Source organism: Haemaphysalis longicornis, unplaced genomic scaffold (genome assembly GCF_048455015.1).
Source record: "Haemaphysalis longicornis isolate Haplotype H1 unplaced genomic scaffold, Haemaphysalis longicornis Haplotype H1 scaffold_9, whole genome shotgun sequence".
In the NCBI taxonomy this organism is placed as follows: domain Eukaryota; kingdom Metazoa; phylum Arthropoda; class Arachnida; order Ixodida; family Ixodidae; genus Haemaphysalis; species Haemaphysalis longicornis.
In genome coordinates, this window is record NW_027526460.1 from 29,806,294 (window position 1) to 29,830,347 (window position 24,054).

Consider the following 24,054-nt stretch of genomic DNA (forward strand, 5'->3'; position numbering starts at 1 on the left):
ATGTACGAGAGCGCAAAAAACCAAACCGTAAACACAGATGAAGGCTTCCTTGTCACGTAGAAACAAGGACAACAGAACGTAGTCGTGCACGATAAGTAAGTTTAACGTAATCACCCACAAAAACAAAATAAGCAAGCCGTGATAAACGTTTTAGGATCCACGTGGACACCTTTCAAGCTAAACGCAGGCCGTACCCAAACAACGAACACAGTTTTTATCCGGAAGATAACATGAACCGAAAATAAAAATACAGGTTCATGAAGTCATAGGCCTTGAACATTGTTAAGTGTGCTAAAGAACGGGGGAATTGGGGAAAGGAATAGCGGCGCATAAGGTATTCCATGTAAAAATCCCATCTGTCCTGTTTGTCATGCCATTTGAAAGTGCAATCATCTTCTCCTGTTTGCTTTCAGACTGGAGTGTCATGCTTTGTTGCTTGCCCACACGAAATTGCAGAATTTGTCACCGGCGATTTAACTCGAGGTCCTACAGGGTGAAATTATTTTTAAATCCGGAAGGTCTTATCGAAGACGACCACCGGCCGAACAGATCCGCCTGCTAAATTAATCAATGCCCTTTACTTTACCGATCGCAAAAGATCTAGGCATACGCAATTAATGGGCGTACAAGTGACTAAAGACTGATCATGTTTCTTGTACGTTCAAAGCACTGCCGGAACAACCATTGCATAACTGATTTGGCTATGGCGTTAAAGTCCACTATTTTAAATATTAAACATGCACTAAATAATGTTTGACATGCGCACTAAATAAACTTGTTCCCTGTTTGGTGCCTCAAACCGTGATTGTATTTGAAACTTTATCGACCCATTTCTTACGGGTGGCGTTACAACGGTCAACAGGTGTTGTTTAACCATTAAAATTTATTTAATCACACGCTCATCGCATATTTTGGTACAAGACACTACCAGCTGCAAAAAAAAAAGTTCGCATTAGAGAGCGACACGCAAAGCGAGAAGAACTTAAGGAAACTGCGAAAGAAATGAGGAAACTCTGCTCATTATCAGTAATAAAAGTTGACTATTTGTACAAATTGACAAGCCCTAATGGGAAACGTAGGAGAGAGAGAGAGAGAGAGAGAGAGAGAGAGAGAGAGAGAGAGAGAGAGAGAGAGGGGGGGGAGAGGGGAGGGAGGGAGGGGGAGAGGGAATTTTATTGAAATGAAAAAACACAGAAAGGTCGGCCTGATGGTGTATATCTCGCCAGCTATTCTGTGTGTGGGAAGGGAAAGGGGAGGAAAGAGCGCGGATAGAGGACGAGAGAGATGAAGATGGCGGAGAAATGAATAAATGGCTATGTACAGACGATTCCTATACTTATAGAAAACACTCAATAGCATTAACAATAGACTAGAACGTTGTTGCTTCGCAACCCGCAGAAAGACAGCACGCGCCCATATCTGCTTTGTCCTTAATATGCACCGGCCACGGAACGCTGAATGCGACACACAGACGTGATTGCTGGCCGCGTTGATTGCGTCCTGAAGCGCAAAATGCAAAAAGGCTGGCGAGTATGACATTTCAGCGCACGTTAAAAAGCGGCAACCAGCCTAACTTCATCGGACAGTGCCCTGAGAGAAATTTGAAGTAGAGTAAATTTGGCCGAGCTCCTTTCGTTACAGCGCGTCTCATCGCCCAGATGCCGCCTCGCGAGCACGAGGTCGCGGGTTCGATCCCGGCCGCGGCGGCCGCTTTTCTGATGGAGGCGAAAAGCAAAAACGCCCGTTTGTACGAGATTTCGGCGCACGTAAAGATCCCCAGGTGGTCAAAACTAATCCGGAGCCCTCCACTACGGCGCGCCTCATCGCCTGCGTTGCGTCGGCGCGTTAAACCCTGCAATCAATCAAATCAATCAATCGGATGCCGCCTCGCTGTTTTAAAATCAAATTTCGATTCGATTTTCATTTTTGAGTTTTAAATCCACGTTCTTACACGAATAACTGCAAAGCCATGATAGCACGTCTAGAAAATTGGAGTACACTTAACATACAGATATATAGTAAACGACGAATCGCCGTAAAAATAAAGCAGCTGTCGGCACTATTGAGCTGAGTTACGCTGGAGGCCCGAACGCAGTGAAGTTTTCGCTTCGGTAAACAAATAATTTGCAATGGACAACCACAGCTTTTATTTCTTTCTTTCGCCGTGGCCTTCGACATGGGAAAGTGTGCTGACGACAAATATTGAGGAACACATTAGCATTTTGAACGTGGCAATTATAGATGCAGCAATTATAGGCGAGTATTAAGGTATATTCTCGACAAATTTCCTAGTTGGTTGGCGATGATAAGTGCCGAGTCATTGCAACAGACAGAACAAGGTAACTCGGTTGAAAAGGATAAAGGCGGATTGAGTGAATGGCTGTGGCCTTCGACATAAAAACGTGTGTTAGAGGCATGCGCTGAGGCCTATGTAAGTAATTTCAGCATGCCAGTTACAAGAGTAGCAATGGGGGGAGACGCAAGGCGCGTCCCCACTCAACGTCCTTTGTTTGGCGATGTGAATGCGGGTATGCGGGGAGTCATAGTAACCGAGATAATACAAAGAGGCAAAATGTAAATGGTGATGATAACGGTCACAGGACCAGTACGGCTATTGGACACCCTGGCCTTCCCAATCACTACATCGTAAGGATGGCTCAGGTGTCCTCGTATTTGTTTTCTATACAGCACTATTCCTAGCTCAATTTAGTGTTCCCGGTGCAATGAACACGAAAACCGGTGCAAATTCCAGTCAATTATCGTATTAGCAAACAGAATGACGCAGAAAGTAGTTGGAATAGTACGAATGCCAGCGAAGGGATGCCTGCTTTTCACTAACGCAAAGGTATTGGCATGCATAGCCGGAGATGCAGCTCATGTATCTTCTTATTCTTCGTGGTCGGCTAAGTTATTCTCAGCCCTTAAACGCTCCGTTTTAACAGTTCAATGTATAGGTATTGTAGACAAAGTCAAAGCCCTCATCACAAAAGAAACGTTGAAGATAGCAAACTCTTTTCAGGCCTTATGCCTTCTAGGGAAAGAAAGAGCCTAAGGATCGTTGGTACGAGACCTGCCTACATTACCATTGCATGACCTGGTTGTCACTCGAAGCAATATGAAGCGCTCCCCCAACAGTTTTCCACTTCACCTACGCCGTGGCAGCCTGATCCGTACATGTCGCAGCTCGTCCTGGACCTGGTCGCAACTCGTTCTCCGCAGCCTTCCTCAACTTGTGATCCCATCAAGCCTCATCGGCATCTATTCTGTTCATGTCGAATAAAAACAAATCTATATATAGATAAATATACATATGCCAGACAATTGCTTGAATTCATGGCGTAGCAATGATACTTTCCATATACCCAAACCATACAAAAAAGTTCCGAAAGGCTATGCCGGGGTTACAGGGCTATTTTTTTTTACGGCGTCTGAATAATAAATCACGATATAAAACAGCTAACCAGGAAAAAAAAAACTACTGACGGCTGTGTATCACCCTCCGATTTCCGGGTCTTCCCGAATCAGTACCAAAAAAGAGTCAGAAGTGGCTCAGTCAGAGGTTACTGGGCAGTTCCTTGAAGTTGTCCCAATAATCAATCACGTTGGGATATACCGACGACCCCCTAAAAAGTCAGCCATCGTGATTCGCGCGCCAAAGAACGAGGGGACATTTCTTCTCGGCGAAGCCGGGAACGTAGAAAAGTTTCCATTTATGCCAGACATGTCCGTCTCTTCCTGCAGGAAGCGGAAGAGGTTCGTCTGTCTCCGCGTGCCCGCCACCCCGCCCACTTCGGCCACCACGCGTGGTCAAATCCGCCTTGCAGGTACGCCCCGTAAAATGCAAATATATGCCTGTTTCTTCTTTTTTCACTCCTTTCTCCATCTCGCAAAGCCGCTTTTCAAGGTCTGGCGCACTTTTGACGCACGCCACTGTAAGGGAGCCCGAACAGAGCCCGATGGATTCGGCGAAACGCTCCAGGAGAGAATGACACGCACCACTTCCCCCGACGCTTGGAAGGATTTGTATAAGGAAGGGCGCGAGTCCTACCGCGACGCTTCTTGGTATGAAGCCGCACGACGGTAGGCGGGAGGTACGGTAGCTATACGGTAAGCGTACGGCACGCCATGAGACGCCTTCCCCATTGTTCGCAAATCACGCTCGAGGGAAGTGCTTTACTCTGTAATATACGGTAGCTATAAGGCACATGCAGGAAGCTCGTATACATACCGCTTCTCGCGAAAGTTGGTTCCGGCAAGCGTTCGCAAAAGTACTGCGTCTTCATCCGAGTGCGCTGACAGAAAATTATTTTTCCGCAGTAAGAGGCATAAAAGCGCAGTAAATACTTCTTTCTTCCCGGTGTTTCATTTGCTTTCTTTTTTTTTTTTTTTTTTTTGCAAATGCTGCACGGCAAGAACGTAGAGCGCTTCTACATCGCCAATCACTCCGAGTGCTTTAGCGCGAACAAGTTTTACAAGTACTGCAACCAGTGAATTTATAGCAAGGCGTCTGAAAACAGACAGCGGGGAATCTTTCATCACGCGTGGTGCGTTCAGTTCGCCGGCTTTATGGTAATTCACATGCAGTCAGTTTTGTAGCGTGAGCTACACTGGCTGAGGTTGAGCAGTTTCGCGTGGCTCCTGGAGAGCCATGCCGCGCATGCGCGAGGAGCAGTGACGTCTCACGGCGCACACCTAGCGCACCGGAGCCGCCGCTGCCGCGACTGGATTGGATTGGATTATCAAATTGGATTGGATTGAATTGGATTGGATTGGAAATCGTTTTAGCAGCAGTAAGCGTGATAATCAGCTAATCTTAAAGAACCAGGAAACCTAAGAATAACCAGCTGAATCTTAGCTCACGCAACGTATATCCTGGCGTAGCCTAGCTAAGTCACTGCTACATTTTTCAGCGTCCAGTGAGCGCGTTTTTGTTATCCCCTTACTGCAGGTGGAAAATGTTGTAGGAAAACAAAGCCTCGACACTTCTGCGACCATATTCGGATAGTCTCAGAAACGAAAAATAACATAACGTGACCGCATCATGAAAGTACGGTCAGTTGCCAATCATAAGTCGTACCGCCTACTGCCAACGCGGCGAGTTTTTCAAACCACTCCTTACAAAAAGGAACACAAATTTTTTTCATATTTTCCTTTCGGTAAAAAAACGAGCATGAACTTGAATTTTTGTCGACCCAGCCTCTCAGTTTATTTGTTGAATTGCATAATTTAGATTCGTAAGCTTTCGACAAATAAACAAGTTCGTTGCACTTTATCACTTATCGCTACAATAAATGAAATGGCTTAGGAGACACAAAAAAAAAATTAGACGAACTGTACACTGTGCACCTCTCTGGATCGTCTAACAAGGTGCTAAATTGTATAAGCAGCAGGCCGGCCCTTCCCTGCTGTGCTTAATAAAATAGATATTATCACCTTTACTGCAGGTAATGTTCAACGTGTTCGTCTTCAAAAATATTGCCCTTTGCGTCTATCAGCTTATATTTCCTTGCCTTTGAGCGCTGAACACTGGTAACATGATACACCCAACTTTCACAAGTTCCAGTACTCATTTCCACTTCACTGGTTAATGTTCAATGTGTTTCTTCGCATAGATAGCGCCGTATTCATCACCATTCTTCGTCCTTGCCCGTGTCTTCTAGCGCTTAACGTTTGTAATGCGATAACACCGACGTGGTCTCAAATCGGTCAAAAGCATTTGCCCCGTAGAGCAGGAAGAGAATCGTCCATACCAGTCAGCAAACTTCAAACTTATTCAGCCATGCAAAGCGAGGCTCCATTTGGGCTACGCACGCGGACGAGAAATTCCAACGAGTCAAAGTGGCGCGAGACGACGGCTCATCACTCGCGCTTTCTGTGGCGCGCGCGCGCACACACGCACGCGCTCCCGCAAGTAGGCTTCACGCGTCCCGTGATTGACGCGGCGGCACCGAGGGGAAGGAGAACCGACGGCAAAACGTCGAGCGGTCATCGGCGGCGGAGAGCGCGGAACTGGCCGACTCTCTCTCCATTCGGAAGCGCGTCTCCAGTCTGCGGCCACCAGGAAAAGACAGTGGCGGCCGAGTCGGCAAACAGCGCCAGAAGAACCAGGGCGCCGTGTGCTATTCTCGCCTACGCAGCGTTACTTACGGGCGCGCGCACTCTTCGAGAGCAGCTCGCCTCCATCTCGACCGAATGCCTCCGCCGTTTTTTTATTATTCCAGCTTGCTTTTTTGTTGTAGGTTCACTCGGAGCCGTCGCCTATATCGTCTAAACGACGACATGCCCGCCTTCCTGAAGCCGTGCCCGGGCCGCCCAAATCGAACCGGCGCAGCGCGAGTTTGTCGACGGTTCGAACACGGTTAAGAGAAGTTTGCCGTGTTCATCTCTGCGAGTACAAAGGCGATAGTCACAGCAGCCGCCCATCCGCATTCGCCGTTCGCTCTTGTATTTTATTTTTCGCACGTCGGCGGCACGGTATATTTAAACACCTGACACGTGCCCAAGAGAAAGCTAGCAAAATATTGATTCACTACTCTGGTAAATGTGCTCAAAAAGTTGCGAATTTCTCTTCGGGAGCAAACCACACGGGAATGATATGCGCCAATGCATTGTTTCGTGGTATGCCTACTTCTTGGTTTCTTTGTTTGTTTGTTTGTTTTTTCTTCTCATCGCTCTCACTCGCCTCAGACTCTGTGCATACGTTGCGCGAAAATATTCTCACGTGGGAAAGCCCGCTGCTGAAGCGAGACAAGCGCACGAGAGTTCCCGGTCCGCACGGCAGGCGCCGTTTCACGGCGCGGCGCGAAGAGATGACCGGAATATTCGGTCTATATATACGCGCAGCCACTGTCCGTCCCGCCTCGGTCCGTTACCGGGGATGTTGACCTTCGGGGCCACGGACGGTCACGGTCGCCCACCAGAATAAAGAAAAGAGAGTTGTTGCATTGTTTCTAGATGTTGAAATCCAGCACTGCGCGACGTTGCACTACTACCACGACTAATCCCTTAAGAAATCTTGATTTTTCCAAAAAAGTTTTCTCGTAAAGGTGGTATTGAAGATAAATCTTGCTCTTTATTAGATGTCGCATTCAAAGACAATATTGCCAGTCGTCGGGGAAAAAAAACAGAAAATAAGGGTGTAAAACTTTAGCGGCTCGAACTTTTGACCACTCATTACTCAAATGCTCTAAATATTCCTATTAACCTATCCAGGCAAGCTTGTGTGCAGTAAATCCTTTCCGTGTATGTAACATCGAGTTAACTACGTAACATACGTAACATAGGAGAGCGAAATCGCGTCAGAGCTGCCACCCGAAAAAACGCTGATGCATCCTTGGCCTATTCTCCATCCTCCCGAACGCTAGAGGCAAACGGGGTGTGGAGAAAAAAAAAGTGGGAGAAAAACAGGTAAGCGAGCGATTTAATCTCACAGAAAACAGCGAAATAGCAGCCGCGTAATTCGTGTCCTCATCCTAGGGTCTCGAGACGGGAAACGTAACGACGGGTCCCCCATTTTGCGCAAAAACATCGTTTCAAAATCAGGTTACCCCCCGGGGCAATCCGTAGGGCCTAATCGGAAACGGGATCAAACATTATTCCTGCACCGCGACGGAGCTGCTGAACAGTTCCGGCCTGGCTTATTAATGCTACTACGGCAGCGCACTAGCTCCATCAGTTCAGTCTTTTGCGTCAAATGTTGTCGCCTGACAATCTCTGCAACCTTTGGATTGCAGAAGTGTATGACATAATTATTCAATACCAAAATTAATTATAATCGACTCGTTTTGGAGAGTAATGATTCGTAAGGTGGGACTAACGTGGATAAAGATGGATTACGGGGATGATGATAAATTAAGACATATTAAGATAGATTAGGATGAGTTAAGGTGGGTTAAGGTAGAAATGAAGGTTAATTCAGATGAGCTAGGACGGATAAGGCGGATAAAGATGGATTAAAGTGGATACAAATTAAATAGCGTGAATTCGTATTGATTGAGCTGCATTGAGGACGGTAGAATAGCGCGGCTGCTGTGTCGAATCGCGGCCGTCTATATAAAAGATACGCGTCACAATAGCACGGCAGACTTCCGCCTGTTAGGCAGGTAAGCAGTTTTGAATTCCTCGAGTATTTTTTTTTGTTTCGTCTGGTTTTTTTTTATAGCGAAGCTGTCAGCTTCATGTTGGTTCGGATTTTTTCGAAAATTATCCTACGGGTTTCCGAGAGGAGAACCCAATTTTACACAATGAAGAGTAGAATGATTTAGAGCCAAACGTGGCAGCCTGGAATATTTTCATGCGACCTTAAGGCTAAGTTCAGGCTCCTTTGGATCTTCAGAAGGAAAATAAAAGTTACCCATCAGTCAGCGTTGTTGAAATTTTAAAAGCAGGAACTAATACAGGAACGTGCGAGTTGAACTTCGCAAGAAAATATATACCAGTGAGACCACAGGGTGTTTGAGAAGAAAAACATGGCAAAGCAAAAAACAACCAACTCTTAAGACCCAACTGAATTTTGAGAAAGGGTAAAGCGCTAGATAGATCCATTTCGGTTGCTAACGGTGACTTTTATCTTACTCTTACCCTCGAATTCGTAGATGTATCTTCTTCTCAACTTAAACCGAGCTTAACTTGCCGCCCTCTAAGTCGGCTTCCCTCATTTTTGAGGGAAGCCCTTTACTATGGCTTCTTTTGTGAGCACAGAAAATATGGCGTCCTGTATACTGTTGATTTCTATGCACTTCACGAAAAAAAAAAAACGTTTGCTATTTTCTGGATAGATATGCACACTACATGCTTCTGTTAACAACAACAGCAGCTGTATACGTCATAGGGTTTTATACTAATATATACTAGAGTTAAATCTGCCGCTGCGATCGCGTGCCGTCATGGGGGGCGCCATTGCAGCTGGAAGCATTCCTGGCTTACTTGTCCTGGCTTGCAACATGCCTTTTGTGGCCTATGGTGGTAATGGTGTGAGCTTGGTCTTTAAAATCGGTGAGGTTGGTCTTGGACTGGAATTTCGGTGGTGCACAGGGCGAAGCCATGGATAGAGACTACAACGGCGCTGCTCTGTAGAGCTACGCAAGAAATTACGTTTTTTTTTCCTTTTCTTCTTCTTTTCCTTGTTTTTTATGCTTCTTTGGCTTTGTCGCGCCTTGAGCAGCGACAGTCTGTTACAAAGGGAACAGCCGCCATCACCAACACCATCATCATCATTATCATCACGACGAGCCATAGAGCTGAAACAGCACTTCTTTCCACAGAGGAGTTGTTCTAGCGCTGGCCTTGACGACAGTCTCTGCTGGAATCGTGTCACGCTCCCTCCGGAGCAGGTTGCTTCGCTCCGAAAAAAAAACGGTTTTTAGTATAGGAAAATTCATACAAAATTAAACACAAAGGTCCTGGGACCATTATATTTTCAAATAAGGCGGCTTGTATTGCCCGTGAGAAGATGTCTTTCAAGCAATTCGTTTCTGATCTGAGGTGAAGTCGACTTTAACATCGGTGTTAGCTTGGGTTTTGTAAACTGGCTTTCCCACAATTCTCGTTGTGCAGTGAAGCATGGCCATCTGTGGCGGGAGTGTGATCACAGAAAATTGCTCTAACTCTTGTGTTATCAAAAATATCCCAAAACAACTGTATGACAATTAGCCGCCAAGACGACTCCACCATGGCTCCGAGTTTCATTTACAGTGAAGTTGGGAACGTGTTTGCTGTCAATGCATGGCCATTTAGGAAGGGGGTATGGTTACAGAAAACGGCTGTAATTGTTTTACCGGAACTATCCGGAAATATATTTTATGACGATTAGCCGCTACGGCGGCTCAAACGTTACGCACAAGAAACAAGCCGAAGCTAAATGGAGTCTTCGTAAAGACAGCCCACAGCTCAGCTGTTTCAGCCGATTTCACACTGGGTGGAACTGGGTTTATTTTTCTTGTTCAGGTTGCTTGAAGCTTTTAAACATTCCCTGTAAAGAAGGATTTTATGAGCAACACATTTATAGCGATAAAAAGACTTCAAATAGTCTTTTGTAACCAATAATTACGGTTTTTGCAGACACAGGCTACCTCTGATATTGTTTGCGAGCCATGCCATGTAGCGGAGGAATGCACGTTCGCTGAAGAACTGGCGCCATATTTATAATATATAGCAGCATGAAAATCATGGTATACAAGTCTTATCCACAGCTATACAATAGATTCCCTACATTTACACTACGCACCATGTGTGATTGTACTGGTTGGTACTAATTAATAAGTATAGCTGATAGGATGGTATGAGCCCACAAGCCTTACTGCATAATATTGTTGTTTTGGCTTCTTGTTCGCAGGAAGGGAGCCTGGTAGGGGAAACACCAGCCCCACATCATGCGGCCGACCACGCTACTAAGCCTATGCGCATGCGCTGTGTTGGCGTTGCTCGCGACGCAACCACAGCCAGCGAGGGCAGCGATCATTCTGCCGCTAATAATCTACAAGAAGCTGCCTAAACAGTGAGTACATAGACATGGGCCACGAAACACGTGGTCCTTGCCATGCTGTCGAGAGCGGCGCGTATGTCATCCAGACGGCTATGCACATATAACGTACGTAAGCCTATTGTACGTATACATTACTGAAAGCCCATACGAAAGCACAGAACCACATTTGCGAGTGTGTTTACGCACACCCCTTGCCAGCGTAAGAATGCTATGTGTGTCGGTCTTACAATCTCTGCCCAACTTTTTTTTTCTTACCTGAGTGCTCAGTTTGTGTCTACAGAACATACCATCGACTTCGCAGAAGGCGACAAAAGCCCTTCTCCGTTTCAGTTTCGTGAACGACACAAGCTTATACAAACGACGTGCCCAAAAAAAGGTTTAGAACCTTCCTCGTCCTCCCTTCCTCTCCGCCTGCCCTCTCTTTCATCCCCTGAACACCCCTCCCCCTCCAGTGCCGCGTAGAAAACCGGGCTCCACGCCTGGCTAACCTCTCAGATTTCCGTTCGCTTTTCGCTTCCTCCTTTCCTTCCCGTGTCTCCGAGAGAAAAGGGCCATTCATTGTTTTGTTTCGGCCAAAACTTTTCATACCGCAGTAACTCATATACAGGATTTATTCTGCGCGTTCTTAAATTTTCTTCCTCTCGGCTTTTTACTTTGGTGCGCCGCGATGACGGCGTTAAGCTGTTTGTCGGGAATTTCCTGTGGAATAAGAATTAATGAATAAATAATCACGGCGTACTCAAAGTCCTATACCAAAAATAAAGAAACAGATGTTTCGAACTGAAATACGACTACTGTGGAGCGTCTAAAGGTTAAAATTAAATGCAATACAGATGTGCTAAGAAAGTCCTTTTTCCCGAGGGCCATATCGAACTGGAATCAGCTGCCTCGTGATGCTGCCATAGTTATGTCTAACGATGCATTTTTTTCCTTGTTATAACATTTTTGTGAAACATTCAAGTTGTGTTCTCAGGTTGTGTTAGTTCTTTCAGCTTATGACTATGCCTTTATTGTGAAATGACTTGTGTTGATTATTGTATATTACTTTCTCCGCCCCCCCCCCTGTAATGCCACATGGCGCTGTGGGTACTGTAATAATGAATTAATTAATTAAACAAATAAAAATAAAGTTTCCGCTCACAACAAGATTGCGATCGCCGACTACAATAAGTCGAAGTTGGCCCCGGCAACTAAGTCGGTTGCCGGAAAAGCCAACAGAAAAGCCAGCTTATCCGCGCGCTTCTCTCCGGTTTCGAGCGAACGACTTATTTCCAAGGGAGCACTTAAATAGTAGTTGAGAACTTCTGCCCCGACTTATTGTGTTCGGGCAAACGGGCACAGGTCATTTCCGGGCATTGAGATATAGACCGGCTCGAGTATACGCTATTTTCTGTGTGCATGACGTATAGTGTCCGCTGCTCCGCCACCGGCAATTTTTTTTTTTTTTTGCTCAGTAATCTGAAAGCAACTCAAGACCACGCATTAAGCTCAGGCAGAAGTGTAATCGTACAGCACAAGTGGCGTGCGCTTAATCATTCGTCGTCCAAAAAACCAGGACTCTTTCAAGTTGTCGCGCCCGTTCAAAATTTTAGTAAAACCTACAAGCAAGCACAATTGCATGTTCTTGCTTCGTTACAGGTAAGCTGAATAATGATAGGGCCTAATTACTTGCACAAAACTTTGTTTTGAGAAGATGTGTCACAGCTTGTGCTTGCTGCATAGCATTGTCCAAAATGTAAGCCTCAGACAAGCTGAGGCAGTCTCCCCAAACGCACGCTTGATACCCGATTCCATCAAAATAAGAGAAGTTCATGTTAGGTACGTGCTGAGAGGAAGTTAGCAGGTGGCATACACGTCCCTGTGCAAGTACAATGTATTGTTCGCAGCTGTCGCGATACGTGATGCACGCGTAATATGTTCCGAGGTTTGCCGCAAGCACCGACGTTAACACTGTCAGCGAAAGACAGTGCGTCGGCAGCCACATGGAGCATTTTGCTTGCGTCTGGCGGCCGTCGGCGTCTCCTAGCGTCAACGTGAAACGGAAGTTCAAGGGGACCTAATTCAGAACTAGAAACCCAATTTGACCCAATTAGGCGGTTTTTAGCTAACAAACCCATTTGGCGGATGTTGGTGGGGTAAACTGCGCTCTCCAACGTTTTTCGCGTCGCCACCAGGAGACGCCGAAAGCCGCCAGACGCGAGCAAAACGCTCCGCGTGGTTGCCGCTTAAGAGCGCACGCTGCATGCACGACCGCATGCAGCGTTTGCACGTTCCCCAGCGCCTAAGCAGCATGCACGCACGGCGATCACGCCGTCATCTCGTGGCCGTATTTTGGTGCAGCGACCCGCACCAGCTCTTGAAGAAACTGCTGCAGTTTATCAATGTAGACGTCATCACGGGCCTGGTGGGCCAGCTCATAAACTTCGAAGCCATCCTGCGCCACTTCTCGCCGCCGTCTGCCAAGAAGACGACCACGACCGCCGCGTCGCAGCCGACGGTGATGATGATGAGCGACCAGCCGCCGGTTCCGTCGCCGGCCCCCACGGCATTCCCGACCTTGCCGCCGATCCCGGTGACCCCAGAGATGGAGGCCGGCCCCGTGAGCGACTGTCTGTGTGCGAACGCAGCTCCGAGCGAACGCCGCTCCCGATGGGAGGCGGCAGACGCCAAGAGGAGCGCCTAGTCTTGTCCTGTGTGTGTTCGTTCCTGTTTGTGAGCCCCAGCCGCCTGGTGCGAGCCTCCACCGGCCGTTCTTTGGACCGCGGAGGTGGATGTCTTCGTCCTTATCAACAGCAGCAAAACTGTCGCATGCTTTCAAGGATAAGAGGTCAACGCATAGAAGGGACACAATCACACTAGACCAGCCTTATTAATCATCTAGCGTCCAGGTGTTTCTGACTCTCCATAAGCCATGGTGGACACTTCGGATATTTCAACGTGGAACTGAGATGGGCACTATGCTTTTCAGCATGGCTTAAAGACCGTGACAGCCTCCTTTAGCCGATATCTAATGCCATTGCAGACTGTTACACAAAGTTCTCCTAACAGCGGAACGTTGGCGTGCGCTTGCTTGATTGAGCCTGCACGAACACCGCCCTGCACCTCATGTCAGAGTGCCGTTCACCCCTGTTTACAAAATAAGCGATGTGCGTAAACTACTACCATGAGTCGCTTTGTATATTTACTCAAGTGTAGTTGGATATGTCTGGAAGCGAGCAATTCATATGATAGGAGGCCCAGCTCAGGACTCCGTTCTTGGTAGGGCATATAGTATTCAACGCATAACACGTCAGCGTTACAGAACACCAATGCTAAGGCAGAAAATTTTGATCGTACAAAGACTTATTACAAGAGTGGTCAATTACGACAATGTAAACTAGCATCCAGAGCGGAACATGGCTAGTTAAGTGTCGAGTTTAAAGGTGTCTAGACCACGAAGGTTACCTAAAACTGAAAATCGATCATTTCCTTTGGTTAGTATATTTTTTCACCCGTCCTTTGTGAGCGAAAAGTGCTGCCCCTTTAAATACTATACCATCAGATCAGAGTACCTGAATTTTTGTCAAATGTTTATAAGGTGAGTCTAGCAAACCGATGGTCTTTTAAAACTACGATGGGTGTCGCATTAAACAAAATTATAGCAGTACAAGTCGCTTTTGGGGGCATGCCCGAAGAAAACAAAATTGTACAGCAAGTTGTTACACGGTGTTCGAGAGATCCAGACCTTCGCAGTGAGAACACACTTCCATTAGGCCTTACAGCGACCTAAGTAGGGCAAGAAGATTTGCCGACGATTAGACCTGAAGGCTGTGGATGGTTTCTAGAAAGGCAAATAGTTATTATCTTCAGGCCTGCTATCAGATATAAGAATCGAGACAAATAAAAATCCAAGTTATGCTTCGTCCAACTAGCGGCGGAAATATGTGCTCCAAAATCGTAAATCGTGGCAATTTAGGACACAGCCGTTGGTCTCGTTAGTAATTAAGACATTCGGGCATAAATTCACGCCCTTAGAATGGATCGGAAATCTGAAACATTCTTAAGAAGTGCTGCATGGTTACTGTCAGTAGAAAACATTATTATATTAAGAAAGTTAGAGGTTCCCACAAAATGCAGATGATCTTGAAAATTCCTCAAAGACATATTAGTCCTTAACCTACACTTGAAAAGCAGTATTTCCATTTAATATGTCGGCGCGAAAGAGTAGCGCCAAACGCCCAGTTCAAGGATGACGAAGACAAACAAAGCTATCTGAACAGTTCCTTAAACGAACCGCAGATCTCCGAGAGCAAAAAGTTTCATTTTCACCAGACAGGCTTCGCTGAGACGTCAAAAACATTGCAGTCCAAGTGGATAGGCCGAATTGTCGGCGACGACCTGACACATTATGTCAAGAAATACGGAAAACGCTCATAATTTCGTGCCCTTCGTCCGTTGTGTGATTTTCGGGCTTACTTCAACTTGCTGCTATTTGTTCTTTTTCTGTGTGGTGGGCAGCGATGTTGTGCAGAAGGCTGTTCTCCTGTTGCACTGACACCTGCACGCTCAACTTTATTGTGTCCCAGTTCAATGTTCGCGAGCATTCCCAGCGGTATTTTAGAGACATCTTCCAGCTGTAAAAAAAAAGGATTAGTGGAATGTTAGCAGAAAAAGAAGTTCATTTGGAAATACTATACGCGCCAGGTGTTTCCCCCATACTTCACAATGTTCGAGCAACGACGCAACAGCTCCTTGATTCACGTACTTTTTTATCTTACATATTTTTATCTTAGTATTCAACGTTTTTTAACCGCGGAAAAAAATTAAAATGGTGATAATATTGTCGACGAAATCATGCGCTGCAGCTGTCGTGAATAAAATCAGCTATTCCCGAATGTTGTTTTGAAAAAAATGTAAGAATCACAAAAAAGAATCAGAACACAGAACCAAAAATGCCATCAGCAGGACGAGTTTACAGGGGCTTTGTGCGTTGCAGGAAAGTTCGTCTTTTATTTTTCTTGTAAAATCTTGTTGTTTGCTGTGCTGATGCTGCAGCTGTTATTGTTCTGCTGCTGCTGATGTTGCTGCTGCCCCTGTTGTTCATTTTTGGTGTTGTCATCGTCTTCGTAGTTGTTGTTGTTGTTGTTGTTGTTGTTGTTGTTGTTGTTACTGTTGATACTGTTGTTGTTGTTGTTGTTGTCGTCGTCGTGGCGGCTGTAATTTATGCTGCTTTTACCTTTGTCTCTTTTTCCTTGACTAAATGCGCAACTAGACACTTCTAAATGTTGGCGCAAGAATACTAATATATATAACGAGAGCAATTGTATACCATACAACCACATCAGCAATTTTGGTCAGACGCGATTACAGGAAACTATTATGCCCTATCTCGTGGTCCTCTTCTTGCCAATCGGAACTCGGCCACGTTAAATACTGCAGCTTGTAACACTAAGTTACGATGTTTTTTATTGCCCTCTCGTGGTAAGAGTTTTCGTACTTTAACGGTAACTCAGGTAGTTTGAGTTAGTCCCTAGATAAGTAGATGCTATTGCAGGAGCTGGTCACGTGCAGGTAACGCCCCGATCTGAGTACAACAAACTAGACGAGGTACTACGCCACGAGAAATATGGCAGAAAATTTTGCAAGAAGGGCGATGTTACAGCCAATGTCCATGTCCCAAGTCCCAGCGGATTTCTTATGTCCATGCATTTGTGTCCTGCAATTATTTTGGGGCGTACAACCAAAAAGTCTCCAACGCCTTCTTTGTGAGTTGCGGATGCGAAAGCATTAATGGCCAATTGAACGCCGTAGTATGCTCCTAGAAGTTAGTAGGTTGACATAGCAGCCAATAGAAATGTGTGAATCGGCCGTGAACCTCTGACGTCAGCTACTATCCTCATCCGCGCTGGCCAATCTCACTTGCGCGTATGTGAGAATTTCGCTTAGTTTATGTTGACGTCGCAGTCAAAACGAAATCACGGAATAAGCAGTAAGCTGCTGACGACAGCTATCATCGTCTTTAACCAGTCCATCTGAGTGGGTACGCTGTCAGTCCTATATTCACCTTTGATGTGTGCTTACTTAAAATTTTGAACCAAACGAAGTGCCCAGCAATGTCAAACTCATTAGGCGCCAAGCTGCGTGCACAGGTTGTGGGCTTGATTTTTTAAATTAAGTCTAAGGCCACAGAACATCCACTGGATCCACCTTTAGTCAGCTACAGCCATAAAGTCCTAGTATATCGGGTATGCGTGTTCGACTCCCCTTCCGTACGACCTAAGCTCAATTCCCATCCCATTTCAAATATTCTTAATTTTCATTTCAACCCAGTTAACTTACTTCTATTCTCTTAGCGTTACCGTCCTACTTCTTAGAAGCCATTTTGCTGCTGCAGACAGCTTACGGCGGCTTTTCTGCTCAATTAAACACAATGCTATCGCATTAAAACGCACGCAACAAACTAATTTACTCCAGTAAAATACTTGCAACAGCAGAACTTCTGCACATGGATATCGCTAACTACAAAGATAACCTCCAGAGAGTGTGGGTAGTGAAATATAAGGCTTCACGAAATCTCGTCTGGTCGGGTAAAAGATTCATAGTTGAAGAAGTGAACAAGGCTTTTCCGTATGGAAGCCTAAACGTCTTTTTTAGTTTTTTTAACTATACCTTTGGTCGACGATCACCAGTTTCTTCAACTATGAGTGTGGGTAGGTTAGCTTATCATTCTGTGCCGACAGCGCTCGCAAGTATACCGTCTGTGTGTGTGTGACATGCCGTTGTTTCTCTGTGCCCGTGCGCAGCAAATTGCTCGTACCGATTCCCCTGCCGCTGCCGCTGCCGATCCCCATCCCGCTGATCAAGCCCAAGGTGCTGCCGTTGCTCGTGCCAAAGCTGCCGCGCATCGGCATCACGCTGCACCTGGGAAAGGGCTCTCCGCTGCGACACCTGCGCTTCCACCACAAACCAAAGCTGGTGCACATTGACCACGGCGGACACGACGAGCCCGAGTACCACCACACGCACGCCAGCCACCAGCACCACCACCACGGGCCGCCGCCGCACTCCGGCGAGGACGAGGTCTACGAGGTGAAGAACGCGCCGCCGCCCTACGCCAGCAAGGACTGGAAGAAGTCGTAGCCGAAGTCGGAGCCGCCAGCCCCCCGGGGAAAGTGAAGCTATGTTTAGACTGCGGTTGTAGACGTTACCGTGCAGCAGTCACTGCGGAAGCGCTGAACATTCGGCGCTGGGTAGTCAACCACCGACGAATACCTGCTAACTGGGCCACGAATCGAGCTTAGATGTATTTCCCTCGCCCAGAGTGACAGTGCTACAACCGTAGTCCAAACAAAGCGTCGAAAATGAGTCACGTCAACCATGTCAGTCCACCTAGGCTCTCCTGGAATGATAGCGGGTGAATCTGTTGTCGTCGGTTCGAGTGAAAATAAGCTCGGTGCAACAAGCGTATTCCGCATCGTAGCTCGTAGCTCTGTTTGGTACACTGGCGTTAACGCTCCAACCAGATGAAAAAGTCAGTGCGACCATTGTACATTTTCCCCTGCTAAGAATCAGTGCACGTAGCGACTGGCGAAACCACCATCCTTCGCTTTGATGACAGATGCGAAACGTCATTCCACGACGAAGAAAAAAAAAATTTCGGAAGCTACTACCATTTTTACATCCTTCGAAACTTTGCACTTCCATTTGCACATCCAATGCTGTTAATGTGGTTCAAGGTGAACTAATCTTTCAATGGCTTAAAGATCACCTCATTCAATGTAATTAGACAACATATAAGAGAAGAGGCCAAATTGCAGTGCAATGAATTTAATTACCGAGTCGTTCTGAAAGCTTCATTGCTCAGCAGACTCAACCAGCTAAAAAAATTGAACCGAGCCCCGTATCAAGGCCTGTTTACTTAAATTCAGGCACAGTTAAATGGAGTTCAACTAAATTAGTTCGCTAGAATATTGACGGGATCCACAAAGTTCGTGCTAAAGCCGGGCTGACGAGCGAAGTCTATATAGAAGAAATTGTACAGATGTTTCACATCATTACAGTGTCTAACTTATTTAGGAGATGGACAGTCAAATGCGACTAATTTATTGACATAAAAGAGCCATTTAGGAAGCGTCTGGTAACAGAGCTGCCATTACGAACTGAAAAAATTTCCGCAGTATGTACACTCAGGAAGACCCTGTTAAACGGTCGCACTGCCCAGGACACCAGGAAGAACAAACGCCGTAGCAGCGGTGAGACATCACGACAGTTCTCCCTATTGGCTCACATCCAAAAACAAAGTCCACAATAAGACTCCCCAACGAGCCAATAGCGTGTCGACGAGTAGGAAGCGCCTGTACATAGCGTCGACACGGTGTCGTTGACCCTTTCCATTTCGAGTTGGCATAGTGTGCGCGGAGATCTTGGGATGCGCCTGCTTTCACCGTGTGACCTGCGGCGGCGGCGGCGGCGTCGAGATGAGGTCTGGAGACAAGGCTCACCGTGGACTCTGTTCTCGTCTCGCAATCACCGAACGGGTCGCTCATCTGCGCTGCTGCTGCAGAGTCCGCCTCGGGCGCCAACGTGGTGCAGTCTCTGCGCTGGCGATCGACGAGGTGGCATTCGTGGGTGATTTCTGTCCCTCGGGCGAGCTTTTCCTGTACGCGAAATCCTGCCTTGACGCTGTTCTCATTAGAATGCCTGTTAGATGCTCTCCATCCTCTCTTTTCCTCTTCCGCTTTATCTTTCAATGTTACTGAGCTGGAGTTCCTCATATGCACTCAGATGTAAATACGAATCGCACTAATAAAAAAACATTGTTGTTGTGTGCACCGTGTACAAGCTGCTTGACTTTCTCATTGGTGTGAAGTCTCTGATCTGCGAACCAAGTATTTATTCCCCAGGTTTGTACGGGCTTCTTTCGAAATGCCCTGAGCACGAGCACTCATAACCTCGTTTTTTTTTACAGAGGAAATGATTTTGCTGGAAGTAGGGGCTGTAAGTATTCGGAAACATGATAATAGGCTGCCTGCAGATTCAACAAGTTCACAAACAAAAACGTAAATTGGTTCAATTTACATTTCGCGATTGGTTCAATTTACGTGGTCCAATTTACGTTAAGCAAATAATACACCGTTTCTATGCCTCCGCGACAATATGGTAAATACGCATTCCGTAATTTTTCTCGCGAAGCTCCCCACTTTTCGATAAAAACAAAGTGCTCTTCCACTCTGTGAAGGAGGAAGATCTGCGAAGCTCGGCGCAGTCCACGGAGTGCACAAAAGAGAACGAGTTTTTTTTTTTTTTTTTTTTTTGTCATCAGCGATTGAAAACACTTCGTAGCCAATTAACTGAATAAAATTTGGAAGGGCTCCATATTTATTCTATTTATTTATTCAGGATACCTTACAGGCCCATGGAAGGGCATAGCGTAAGGGGGAGCACATAATTTGTAAAGGGGAACTAAAAAAAATAAACACAAGTAAGGAGTCAAAACGCAGAAAATGCAGTGTTTGAAAAAGGAAAAACACAAGTCAAGAAGATGAACTCAAGGTTAACAACAATTGTATTATAGCTACTGCAAGTAGGTATGTATAATCAAAAGTAGATGAATGCATAAGAGACACAGCCAACATGACCACTTCGGAGATAATGAATATCGCCGAAAGCCAGAAACATATGAAATAAAAAGTACAGAAAAATTGAAGTTCAGTGAAAAAATTAAGGTGCGTAATGATCAGATACATGGCGTCGAAAGGTTTCGTGGCATGAAACAGATGCGATAACGTCGGGGAGATCATTACAAAGGCGTATAGCAAGTGGGAGGGCAGATGAATTAAAAGCATGCGTGGTACCATAAATGCGTGAGATGCTGAACTGGTTGTACAGTCTACGTGACGTGGTAAATGGGTGTCGAAGATTAAACTCGGACGATCTCGAGGAGTAAATGTATTTATGAAACAGGCACAAAAGTGTTAAGAAGCGACGTGTGTGCAACGGTTGAAGGGAACATTCATGTTTATTTGGGTGATGCTAGCGTATCTGTCGTAATTAGATATGAAACTAGCAGCTCCATTCTGAATCGACTCAATCATGTCAATCAGATAGTTTTGATGCGGAGACCATATAGAAGCAAATTCTAGCTGTGGAAGAATGAATGTTAGAAAAGCAAATTTACGAACACTAGACGGGGAATTGCGTAAGTTGCGTCGTGATAATTAAGTGATCGAGAAGCTTTTGCGCATATGCTAGAGATGTGGTCCGACCAAGACCAATTGGGACTGAAAATGATGTCAAGATATTTGTAAGACGACGTCAGCGTTAGCTAGTTATTGTTTATGGTATACGGAAAATCAGAGTTAATACGTTTACGGCTAAAAGTCATTACGTTACATTTATTTAAATTTAGTGTCATGAGCCAGGTGTCACACCAGCTTGAAATCAGATTAAGATCATTTTGAAAGGCTAGATGATCGTCAGAATTAATTATTTTAGGGTATATAATGTAATCATCAGCAAAGAGCCGAATCCATAATGTTAAATTTGCATCCAAGTCGTTGATGTAAACTAAAAAGAGTAAAATTAAGGACCCAAAACGCTGCCTTGCGGTACACCAGAAGTCACGTCCGAAAGAGTCGAAGAAAAATTGTTGACTACAGTGAACTGCTGACGAAATGTAATAAAGTTGCGAAGCCATGACAATGTTAGTGAATCTAGACAAAGAGCTGATAATTTTGTTATGAGACGACAACGGGCCACGCGGTCTAATGCTTTCGAGAAGTCCAGAAAGACACAACCAGTTTGTAAGCTGTTGTCCATGTTATGGTGCAGATCAGTAGTGAATTCAAATAGCTGGGTGTCACACGACAAACCTTTTCTGAAGCCGTGCTGATTACCAACGAAAAACTGATTAGATTAAAGATGGCTGAAAATGTGTGATGCAATGATGAGTTCGAACATTTTGCAGCACACGCACGTTAAGGAAATGGGGCGATAATTGTTGGGTGAACCTTTGTCGCCAGTTTTATGAACTGGCACAATCTTACCTATTTTCCAATGAGATGGTAACTGACCTGATGCTAATGATTGCGGGAGATGTGGTATAAGAATTTGCTCCAACTAGTAACGGCTCTAGCAAACAAACATGGGGCTGTCCTCTTTCCTGCCGCATCGAAGGCATCTTACTGTCTCTGTAACACACCAGCCCACTCCGCTCGTCCCCAGAAGATGCCGGACAGGCCGCATTGGGCCGTTTCACGCCCATATTTAAGCGTATACCGCCAGCACAACGGTCATGTCAACAGCGAAGACATGAAGCCTATAGCTGCGTGTAAACTCCCTGCCCGCCCTCCACTTCCCACTCGTGCACACATAAACCGGCAGCTGGCTATAAGCGTGTGCTTAGGCGCGAAACACACCGGCGAAAATGTCGCTCGGAAAGCCTGTCAGGCTGAAGAAGAATTACGGGCTTACGTTGGCGTTAGAAGCGGGCAAGTAGTTTTACATTCGAGCGGCATTCACAGCCGCTACATGAGGTGGAATTTGAGGCGGCAACGCTGACGCCGACAATTTCAGCGCTAGCGGCACGCCGTCGTTTTGACGCCCCTTCGCGCTTCTGTTGATTCTCCGCAATCATCTGATCACGGAGCTACCACCATTATCAGCCGATTGCGGAACTTGTGAAAGAGGCATCGGCGGTGGCGAGGGGAATAACAGTTGTGGAAGATGGGTCGGCGGTGGAGGGGAGGAGCATAGGAGTGTCGCCGAGTAAGGCGGCTGCCCCAGAATGAAAACTGAAGGGGGAAGGAGAGAGAGAGAGAGAGAGAGAGAGAGAGAGAGAGAGAGAGAGAGAGAGAGAGAGAGAGAGAGAGAGAGAGAGAGAGAGAGAGAGAGATACTGCTCAGCAGTAAAAGAACTGCAAGAGACACCGATGAATGAATGAATGAATGAATGAATGAATGAATGAATGAATGAATGAATTTCGCCCAAACCGCAGCTACCACTCATCACGCATCGACTGATAATTATAGCGACAAATTTTACAATTTGGCTTGAAGTCACGCCCAATTATAAAATAAAGACGACAACACACAGCAGCTGGCACACAGCTGAGAGGCAATGCACGCCGGGCCGCAACAGCACGACGCTGCAGTGGTGCCCAGTAGAAACCACCGTAAGCTGCAGAGCTGATGGTCACTACATCAGAAGAGTCATTAGATCCAACGAGTCAGCACATCCACTCGGTCCCGTGATGCCCGAGTCAGATGATCCAACGGGTGAAGAGATCCACCCGACCCACAAGATCCAACGCGCCAATAGATCCAACGGGTCAGTACATCCATCTGAGTCACTACATCCAACGAGTCATTACATCCAACGGGAAAAACCACGCGTTTTTGTCTTTCTTGGGGATAAGTGCGCATTGATTTTATCGGTTTGCTTTGATTTTTTGAATCGCGTGAGGGTGTGTCATAAGCTAGATCTTTTGGGTTTTGCTCGTTTATGTTTTACTTTTTTGGCAGTTTTTATTTCATGTTGGTTTATTTTTTGCATTGGTGCATAAAATAAATATTTGTGATTTTGTTCGCTCATATTTCAGTTTTTTGTACTTTTATTTCGTTCTTGTTTCTTGTTGGATTCTGAAAATTTTGAAGTCCGCCGTGCTTGCCTCAGACAGCCTAAAAGCCAACAGGAGGCAGGAGGCTGCAGGCTCACCAGAGCTAATGCGGTGATGCGGTGATTATACTGTGTAGCCCCTTGGCTAGCGTGAACAACGTCTGCTTCCCTCCGCTGACAATATAAATATGCTTTTATTTTACTAGCCTCCATGAATAACCGGTTCATGAACTGTTTATTTTTTTGCTTTGGCGCTCAACTCAAACATTCGCTTGCGGGAAGACAACGAAACTGACATCTGTGTTGTTCAGTGTAGCAAACGACAGTGAAATGAGGGGCACACAATGAAACTTTTACCCAGAATTGTGAACCACTCGAAATCACCACCGCTCTCTGTGGAAAAACGGCTAGTCAATAAGCAATTTCAATAGGGCTATCGATTGAGCGATCAATCAACCAACTAATTTCACACATCCAAAAATTGGCATTATAACTTTCTCTGACGCTGAAATATACCCGCCGCGGTGGCTCAGTGGCTAAGGCGTTGCGCTGCTGAGCACGAGGTCGCGGGTTCGATTCCCGGCCGCGGCGGCCGCTTTTCTGATGGAGGCGAAAAGCAAAAACGCCCGTGTGTACGAGATTTCGGCGCACGCTAAAGATCCCCAGGTGGTCAAAATTAATCCGGAGCCCTCCACTACGGCGCGCCTCATCGCCTGCGCTGCGTCGGCGCGTTAAACCCTACAATCAATCAATCAATGACGCTGAAATATACGGCCATGTGGAGCCAATGAGCACCTACAACAGCTTCGACATTCAAGTCACGGCTCTTCTGCGGTACAGAGCGCATGCGCACGACGACACGGCGACGAACAAACGAGGGGCGTACGCTACGACGTGTCTTTCTCGTTCCGAGCAAGTGTTTCCACGATACGGCGAACGCTGGTGTTCTTGCTTTTTCTTTTTTTGTGTGCGTGGAC

General features: G+C 46.1%; 2 protein-coding genes across 2 annotated transcripts in view; one reads left to right on the forward strand and one right to left on the reverse strand.

Annotated features, from left to right (window-relative positions):
- LOC144151636 (uncharacterized) overlaps positions 1-19,301 on the forward strand; it is a 33,292-nt gene extending 13,991 nt beyond the window's left edge. The window contains exons 2-4 of the mRNA XM_077682750.1: positions 3,742-3,824; positions 10,334-10,495; positions 17,266-19,301. Coding sequence (XP_077538876.1) covers positions 10,371-10,495; positions 17,266-17,602 — 462 coding nt within the window. The 5' untranslated portion in view covers positions 3,742-3,824; positions 10,334-10,370 and the 3' untranslated portion in view covers positions 17,603-19,301. The remainder of the gene's footprint in view (positions 1-3,741; positions 3,825-10,333; positions 10,496-17,265) is intronic.
- Positions 1-24,054, reverse strand: part of LOC144153722 (rho GTPase-activating protein 18-like) — a gene marked incomplete in the record, with an annotated part of 196,060 nt that overhangs the window by 36,904 nt on the left and 135,102 nt on the right.